This window comes from Molothrus ater, chromosome 4, assembly GCF_012460135.2.
Source record: "Molothrus ater isolate BHLD 08-10-18 breed brown headed cowbird chromosome 4, BPBGC_Mater_1.1, whole genome shotgun sequence".
Classification (NCBI taxonomy): Eukaryota; Metazoa; Chordata; class Aves; order Passeriformes; family Icteridae; genus Molothrus; species Molothrus ater.
In genome coordinates, this window is record NC_050481.2 from 29,619,372 (window position 1) to 29,629,114 (window position 9,743).

General features: G+C 41.9%; 1 protein-coding gene across 1 annotated transcript in view; it reads left to right on the plus strand.

Moving 5' to 3' along the window:
- FHDC1 (FH2 domain containing 1) overlaps positions 1–9,530 on the plus strand; it is a 36,614-nt gene extending 27,084 nt beyond the window's left edge. Inside the window, exons 11-12 of the mRNA XM_036382452.1 lie at positions 2,187–2,351; positions 5,483–9,530. Coding sequence (XP_036238345.1) covers positions 2,187–2,351; positions 5,483–7,528 — 2,211 coding nt within the window. The 3' untranslated portion in view covers positions 7,529–9,530. The remainder of the gene's footprint in view (positions 1–2,186; positions 2,352–5,482) is intronic.
- Positions 9,531–9,743: the final 213 nt, after the last annotated feature.

Sequence of the window (9,743 nt, forward strand, 5' to 3'; positions counted from 1 at the left end):
CTGAATGTAATTTGTGTGGACCTGTCAATAAACAGAAGCACTGTTCTAATATGCCTAGCCTGTCAGTTTGTACAAAGGTGTTCCAGCCTCCTGCTGTTTGTCAAGTAAGATTGTTGGAAGGGCTGTGTTTTTACAGGGAGGGATATTGAGTGTACATTGCCCAAGGCTTGTTAGGCAAGCGTGTTTAGTGCGTGCGAAGTCACTGATGAAGATCAGTAGTTAAAATATAAGACAATTTGGAGTGGTCTCTGGTTTTGTACTTTGCAGCTGCCCAAAATATAATGTCTGCATGTTAGGTTATTCTGGAGCACATCAGTTTTAGCTGAGGCTGTGCTGAGGGACGAATCTTGATGGCTGGGTGACTGAAGAGATATTGCTGGAAGCTGGAAGGTTAAGGGACTCTTTTCTCTACTAATTTACCCTTAACACAGAGTCTCTCTTACTCAGAGCCATACCATTATGCTGTGTGGGTTCTCCTTTTTTTTTATTTTATTGAGTACTGCAGTGACATTACAGGCCTGGATGCATATAGCACTTACCTTGGAAGCAGAGTTCTTGGTATTTTCTGAGTATGTGGTGATGCCCCGAGAAATACATATTATACTTCAATTAAATGATTTTTTTCTGTTTCACACTACAGGTAATTATTAAAAGTAAGAAGGCAGGTGTTGATCTGGAACTTAACCCACCCTGATTTTCAACTTGCAAATGTAGTTAATAGTCCCTGTAGTTTTTCAGGAGATGAAAAGCTGATGAAGAAAGGGGCAGGTTAAGATTGAAATACCTGTCCTCATTCACTCTGAATTGTTGGCTTTTATCCATTGCACCCAGACTCTTTAATGTTATGTTTTAACATGTTTGGGATTTTAAAAAATTTAATAGGTGGTTTTATGTAACACTACAACCTTGTTTAGGCCACATTCCAAAAGAAATGTTGGGGAAAAAATAATTTATAAATGCATACCTTGCATAAACACTTCCGGATTTTGTTTCTAAATTACAGGTGATAACCAAGCTGATCTAAAAGTCAGCTTTGATTATTTCACCCTTGTGAATAAACTCCTGAAATATGTGGGAGGAACTATTTTTTGATGTATGCTTTTATCAGTTGTCCAGTTTATCTTCAGGTTTTATTGTGGACTTATTTGTCCCCTCTTTTTTCTTTTTTTTCTTAAGACTAGCAAGTCATATTTATTCCTATCCTAGTGGTAAAATTTTCCAAGTAATTCCTGAAAGGAGGTTTGGATTAAGTGGTCACCAGTGCCTCCAGCTGCATTTTCCCACCCCAGTGCTACATTATGAAAAATAAAAAATATTTAGGTGACTATGAGTTAGAGAAGAGATTTGTCTGAAAAATTAACTTTTCTTCTCAGGTTACTTTGAGCTACAGGTGGTGTCAGATGGGGGATTGTGCAAGAATAGAAGTGGATAGCTGGTGATGCAGACAGAGGAGAGAGGGCACCTAATCAAAGTGTTTCAAGGAGTTCTGCTGCTCAAAGTCTAATCACAGCCTTATTCTCTTCCTCCTGAATCTTCTTCCACTAAACTAGTCTCATCCTGTCTGTATTGCTCTGTACTTATGATTCAAAGTGCTACTTCAGGGGAACGTTTTCGGGATGCGTTAAAATACATGTATTTTCAGTGGTTCCTTGCCTTTCAAGTATGAAAACCTTTTTTCTTGTAGTCTGTGGTCACCTTAGGAAGGAATTGATTTTGTGGTGTATATCCATGAATCAGTTCATGTGTGTTTTTGGAAAAGTGGGGTGGAGGAATTAATCCTTCGTGCTTAGTTGAAGGTTGAAGGGGAAATGGGAAAATAAGGAATGAGGAGCTTTTAAGGAGCTCCCAGGACGTCTGTCAATGTTTTAGTACAGTCTTTGATTTTACTCATCTAAAACTTAAAGCAGTAAGTTTGTTCAAGGGATTTTGAGCTTTTTCCTGGTTTCCATCCTAGTCACGAGAATGTACATTTTGATTGATCCATTTTTCCTGACTTTCTTTACTCAGTTTGCTGAAATGGCATGTGTCCTTTTGTTAGTACGAGATCTCCATCAAAATTTTAATTTCCTGGGCTCTGTAACAGCTTCTAGCTTGGAACATGAATTTCATAAGTTCCTAATATATGCATGACCTGTTGTGACTTTAATTTTTCTGTCTGGTTCATGTGTGTATGGTTTTTGCTGCAGTTTGCTGTAAGGCATCTGAAGGAGCTTGAACACCAGAAACGAGAACTGCAAAAGGAGGGAAATGCTCTCATTGACTTTTTCTGTGAAGACAAAGAAACTATGAAGTTGGATGAGTGTTTCCAGATATTTAGGGACTTCTGTATAAGATTCAACACATCTGTTAAGGTAAGAGTGCTGAATGGGATTCTCACACTTCTGAAATGGATATTGGCTCACATGAATTAAGTTGGTTTTTCTGCTTAAGGGGCATTTTGCATCTTGTAGTATTTGATCTATTTGCTCAAATGACTACAGAAAACTGCACTCCTGGAAGCATTCCTTGCCAGAAGCCAGGTGGGAATGGCCATTGTGAGCAGCCCTGCTGCTCGGCATCTTCTGTTTCAGGTGGGCGAGACCACTGGGATGATTGTTAGGGTTGTTCATTGACCTGCTTGTAAGTGGGCACCTCCCTTCTGTTTTGGTGAGGAGGCTGGTGGCTACTAAGCTGAGCTGTGAAACAGATTGCACAGATTTCCTGACCATGGGTCACTGTTCAGGTGTTGGCCTGGTAGTGTTGGATAGTTGGAAAGGCTTTGAGGTGTGCCCTGCCATTCCTTGGATGTACCTGCCTGAATCCACACTAGCTCAGGCTCTCCACTGCCTTCCTCTACGTGGCTAGAGGCACTTCACCAAATAAAGTGAGGGCTGTGTATTCTACTTTGTCCTTTCAAAGGATTTTTGTGGGTGAAAACTTGAAACAGGCCTATGGCAGCAAGATACCTTATCCCCAGTGTGACATTCATTCGCTGAGTACCCTGAATTGGTCCTAAATAATTCAGGAAATGTACTAAGATGGAGGAGCAGTATTGGTGTTGGTTAGTTTTCGTACAGCAAAGTCTGTCTATTGTTACAGACATTTTTTAGGCCTATATAAATAGAATTAATGAGCTGGATCAGTGCCCTTTTGCAATCTGCCTTTGGCAGCACTTTGGATAAAAGCTTTGGTTCAGAAAGAAAAGAACAGTGTTGATTTGGAGCGAGCTGACAGGATGTTCAGCTAATGTGCCTGTTGTACCATTAGTTTGCCTAACCTTTACCACCCAAGACAGCACATAGTTACAGGAGGGTGCACATTGCACAAATGTCTAAAACCAAATGGTGATAGCTGTTGCAGTCAGTTTAGCAAGAGAGGACTTCATCCAGATTTGTTCAAATATTGGGGATTGAAGATTTCATTCATAGTCACATATTACATTGGTGGATGGATAGCTATTACTTTTGAGGTCCCCTCTTTGTAATAAGCACATACACTCTAAATAATGACAAATTAGACTCTTGCTTGCAAATTTGAGAAGATTTGCTTGCTAACTGTGGATTGACCATTGTTCCTACAACATTACCAGAACAATTTAGAATAAAAATGGCAGTTCTGACAAAAGAATGTGATGTGTTGACAGCACGTCCAACAGTCTAAAAAGTTGGCCTGTACCACCATGGCCATGTGCACATATTTCAAATATTTAAACATTTTTGCAGTTTTTTGGCATGTCTAACTATGTGCTTAAAATAGGTTCTTCATCTGAGTAAAATCTCCTAAAGATATTCTGGGTGAGGTTAAAATATTCTTTTTCTAATATGGTATTAGTATCTGCCACTATTTTTAACAATTTCTCTTGACAATGGCATATTTAAAGTTGACCTTTAGCATTTGGCAAGAATTCATTCTGTAATTCCATACCTGTGAAGGAAAGCTTCCTGCCAAACATTTTTCCTGAAATGTGAGTTTTTTCTTTTTCCTTTCTTAGATGTTCAGGTTTCTTAGGTCTCTAATGCATCCTATCTTTCAGAGCCCAGTGTAGTCTCAAATCCACTTTAAGAGGTGTAGATTAATCCATTCATCCCAAAGCATTAGGCTTTTGTTTACTGAAAGCTTTCAGGTGACTTTTCCTAGTGGTGCAGCTCTTCTGTTGTCACAACAATGGGAAGATTGAACTACACAAAGCGTTAGACAAATAAAGGTGTGATTTTTTAAACAGTGTGTCATTGATTAGACAGATTTAACAACATGCTGGAAAATCATGTAATTTTTGAATCCTCTGTCAAGACTAGCCTCTTCTTCCTTTCTTTTGCTACAGCTGTACTGGCTGCAGCAAGCCAAGTTCTTCATTTCAGAAAGTAACCCAGAAAGTTCAACCAAAGGTGCAGTTAAAATAAATCTGAAGCCTAGAGGTAACAGTTAAAATGCTGATATTCACAGTAAATCACTGCTAATTATTTTAGTAAAAAAGTGTTTACTGTGTTGTCTTTCAAATTCAAACTACCTCTTCTATGGCTTCCTGAACCAAAATCCCTCAGTTTAGCTGCCAAAATCTCCTTCCTACCGTGGGCAATCTCTGTACTACAGTTGGCAGTTTTTGAAACTGACAGTGATTATGAGATCCAGAATTGAAGTGAGACATTGATTGATGGTCCTCGAGTGGTGTCAGTTGATGTCTAACTATTGTGAGGCATTGTGTTAACTTTTCTATTTGCTTTCATATGCAATTAAGCAATGCCTTTTCACAAAATTTTCAGTCTGTAATGGTAGAGGAAAGTATCACTGTGCAGAAATTGGACTTGCTGAGGAACAGTTGTAGTAAGGTAGGTTGGAAAAACTGCATTGGCTGTGTGCTGGTCAGACAAGTTTGTCTTAAAATACAAATGTTAAGATTAGATAGAGGTTTACTCACCTGGTAAGACTGCCACCTTTAAACTTAGTGAGGACTTGGTGCTCTCCATCTTACATCTGGAACTCTTTGGCTCGAGCAAAGAGTGCTTGGGCACTGGAACAGGCTGCCCAGGGAAGAGGTCACGGCGCCGAGCCTGACAGAATTCAAGTGTTTGGACGATGCTCTCAGGCACATGGTGACTCTGGGGGATGGTCCTGTCCAGGGCCAGGGGTTGAATTCAGTGATCCCTGTGTGTCCCTTCCAACTCAGCATGTTCTGTAATTCTAAAATGTGACATCTGCTTGGGTTTGATGGGTCAATTTGTTGGTCTTTGCAAGGTCTGGTGCTTTTTTTTCGCGTATGCTGACCAGATGGATGTGTCATCCCATTAGTTATGCAGGGAGCTGCTCTCCATAGGGTTAATGGTTGCAGGCTGTGGTTGCCAAGGTGATTTCATGTGTGTGTATGTATTGGAGGTTGGGAGTGGGTGACAGCAGTAAGAGCTAACTTCCAAGGGAAGAAATAAAGGGAGAGAGGAAGGAGTGTGCCTTGTTCTTATGCATAGGACACTGTCCTCTGAGATACCTATTTGTGATTTTCCTCCTTCAGGAGAATAGGGAACGAGAGATCCAGGAGCTCCATAGTCTGCAAAGGCGAAAGGAGCTGGAGGAGAAGCGTCGATCCTGGGCAGCTGGAGAGCTTGGGAGCTTTGGGCGGAGCAGCAGTGAAAATGATGTAGAGATGTTGGCTAAAAACGGACTTGGAGAATTTCTTCCCTTCTTGCAGCAGAGGCCTCAAAGCCCTTTGTACAGAAACACAAATTCCAGACGCTCTCGACTTTCTTTGGGGATGACTGCAGACAGGGAGTTGCAGAGTTTCCTGGAAATCTCCAAAGATGAGGATCCAAACAAGTTTAACAGCCTTCCCCGTGCAAACACCCGGCAAGCAAAACCTAACGTAGCCTGGACGGAATCCAAGGAAACAAGAGATCTCAACTTAAATACCTTGCACTTACACCAGCAGTCTGAAATGGAAGTGAAAAGTGGTGGCCCCGTGCAGGTGCCTCCAGCTCAGCCCAGCCACCTCAGCGGCTCAGCCAGTCCTGGTGCCCATTTCTCACAGAGGAGCACCGACTACAACTTGCACACTTCCAACGTGTCCTGCGAGGAGTCCACAGACATAAATGCTCTGGCCCTTGCAATTGAGGAGCGTGAACTTGTTAAAGGGTTACGAAAGTTTGATATCCAAGGAGCAAAGCCTGCAGAAGATGCACCTTTAATATATTTAGAGGATGCTGGTGGGACAGACCTGGAGACTCTGGATGATCTGAGCTTCCGTTCCCTGAGCACTGCTGATGATGAGCTGCCTCCAGCTGGCAGGAGTTCCAGAGAGGCCCGTGACCATCAAGCCAAGACAGTGGGTTGCAAGACTGAAGCTTTAGAGCCCAGCAGCAGCAGCCCTATGTCTATGGATACAAGTGTTTCAGGAAGTAGGGAAGATGGGCTGGTGTGCTACATGTCAGATACCACGACTGATTGTTCTTTGACATTGGACTCTGAAGAGGGAAACGATTTTAAATCGGCAGACAATGAAATAAGAAGTGAGGCTGGCAAAGCATGCTCTTCTGGCAATGATGCTCAACACAAGGCTAGATCTTTCTTCTCAAACCTGAATTCCACCTCTGACAAGGACCTGTCTCTTCACACTTCTGCCAATGATAAGGATGATGCTGATAGCAAGCACACCCTTCCTAAAGAAAAACCCATAAAAAATAAAGATCCAGTAGGACCAAAGACAAACTCTCTAAAAGATCGATCTCCAAGCTCCACAAAACCCAGTAGCACTCGCCCTAACCACACAGCTCCTTCCAGACCTGTCAGAACTTTAAATGCCTCTGAGAATGAAAGTATGAGGAAAGTAGTGCCTATTTCTCGGTCGAACAGGGCACCCAGCACCGTGAAAAAGCCAGAAGCCAAGCCAGCCCTTCGTGAAAGCAGCACCGTGGAGAGTCGGCTGTCTCACCGCAGCTCTGTCCGAGGCACAACAGACACGCTGCCAAGAAGTCCCTTCAGGCACAGCATGTCAGTAGAAGAGCCAAAGTTACGAAGGGGCACTGTCACCTCAAGCAGTGCTCATTTCGAGAGGGACAGAGTCGCTCTCAAGAAGCCAATCTCTAAACCCATTAGGAGTAATGTCAAATCAAAGACAGATGAAACAAAGATGTGTCGCTCCAGTGTAAAACCCCAGACCCCTGCAGATGACACCAAGGTTGCCACAGTCAGTATTCCCAAAGCACCACCTGCTGTCCCAAACTTTGCAAGGAATACAGTGGCCTCTTCTTCAAAGCGTGCAAAAGTGGATCTGTCCACCTCATCCAGACCTCCACCCATCACAAGGTCTGTGTCCCAGAGGCTGCCTAAAGGGAAGCCAGCAGCGACCTCTGATGATCCAAATCCAAAGGAGAACAGCATGAGTACTTTAAAGAGAGCAAATAGTGCTAGAGTGGTTGGAAGAAGCATCCTGCAGGGTGAAGCTGTCAGCACCAAAGCAGAGCCTGCACCAAAGGAACAGGGAACAGTGGAAAAGGCATCTCTTAAACTGAAGGATGCAAACCGAACCACAATTGGTAAAATCCTGAAGCCATTATTGAAATAAGGGAGAGGCTTTTTAATCTTGGAATGTGAACACTTGTCCAAGCACTGGATGTCTGTGTAGTGAAATTCCTTAAAACACTAACCTTGCCAATACATGGCATCATGTGCTTATTGAAGTACGGCACACTGTTGGAAAAGGGCAAGTAGCTGTGTTCTGGTCTAAATCCTTTTTTATGAATTTGAATGTATTTAAAGCTACTGTGATGGAATGTGAGCAGAACAGCAAATCTTTGCATTTGTGATAAAAAAAGTTACCAAAAGCCAAAAAGTTTTAAGAAGTTTTAACTATGAGATGAAACACTTTGTGATAGAAAACATGGATTAAGGCCAGTTTTTTTTGTGTATATAAGATTCTTCCTAGGACTCAAGCCTTTGTGCTTGTTGTTTTCTTATTTGATGTCAAAATGAATCCTGTGGAACAGTACTGAAATGAACTTAGGTGATTGTACTTTCCATTGTTTTCAATTCCTTGGATTCGGGAGCTCTTTTTGCCTGTTGCAAAGTCCATTGCTGGCAATTGGACAGACTGGGAACTGCTGGCCAAAAAATTGTAAAACACGACCTTTGCTGTTTATGGCTGTCTTTAACCTCCCTGAAGAATTTATAGCATGTTTTATGAATGTGTATGTGTGTCTGGGGAAGGCTTTCTGCTGGGCAGGAGGCTTGTTCTCCAAGAATTTGGCAGCATTGTCTTGCATGCACAAGTGGATATGGCTGGTGCTGCATTGGATAGCACAGCTGGAGGCTGTGCCTGTTGGAAGGGCCATTGGCATGACGACTACTCCTGACTTGTTTTGATCACAAGCAAACTTGCCAGCTTTTGGTCATACTGAAGTGCCATATATTTATGATACATATCAGGATGTTTGCAGTTCAGCTCTTGAAGGCTGCAATGTAGTGCCGAGCACTTTCTTACCATTCCATGTTTCCACTGGTTTGTATACTACCAAACTACTTGAATGTTGCAATGGCTCTGATTGAGCCATTCGTTTCCCTGCCTCCTCCTCCTCCTCCTCCTCTACTCCTTCTCCTTGTCAACAAGAATATTTAGCATGAAACACAGAGCTTACGCATGACAATGTTTTTGTAGAGTTCTTTGGTTGCTTCAAATGTGGGTTTTTTATGTTTAAAGACTCTAAAGGAATTAAACTAGCATTTGATAAGCTTTTTGCAAAGTAAAAAACACCCCTTTTTACTTGCAGATACAAATTTAACTTCTCTCAGACTAAGATACAGAGAATGAGGGAAAACTCATTCAGCATGCTGTGCATCTTCCCAATAGAAATGTATTTAGGTGGAGAAAGTGCTGTTCTCCTAAGCATTATTTAAAGAATTGCCTTTTATTCACTTACGAATGAAGCCTCATTTAAGAATAAAATAAAAAACAAAAGGGAAATCTCTTTGGACAAGTGGCACTGACATGCTAGTGCTAGATCTGTTTGTCTGCTCTATCCCTCTGTGCTGGGAGAGTGTAATTCAGTGAGAATGAGCTCACATGCTTCTCACGGGCTGGTATCAGGGACAGCTAGCTTTGAGGTTTGAATCTGGCAAGGGGCCTTTGGCTCCTCCCACATACTAGCCAGTCTTGATGCAGACATCATACCCAAACACCATAAAGTATTGCACAGGGCCTCTTGTTTGAGTCTGTCCCACAGGGAGAATTTATAGAGCCCACTTTTCTGCAAGGGCAAATGTTTTGCTTTTTGGATAAGCTTTTTGGACACTGCCTGCATTGTGGGTTAGATACAAAAGCATCTCCCTTTATATTTGTATCTGTATGGATGTATGCACATCTGCAAGAGCAGATGATTGACATTTTTCCTTTTTTTTAAAGAAAGCAACAAATTTTATTGGTAGCAAGCTTGAAAAATAATTTAAATGTGTTTGGAACATGTAAATAAATTTCTATAAATCTGTGTAAAAGAAAACCAACTGTATTTAATGGAACATTTATACATTTCTGAGTAACTCGGTAGTTTAATAAAGTTCCCATTTACTGGGTATGGTGTTTGTACTTTCTCCTTCCTATTACACTCTTGGCTTTGGTCCTGGAGATCTCAAGCAGCTGAGTCTGGGTGGGTGACTGTGGGAAGGACTCTACAGCAGAAGTTGTGGTGTTTAAAATCCTGGGTTTGTTTTTATATTGAGACATGCAGTTGAACTGCAGTTTCTGAACATTTCTGGGCTGGGACTTTCTGCACAGGTTTGGGTATAAC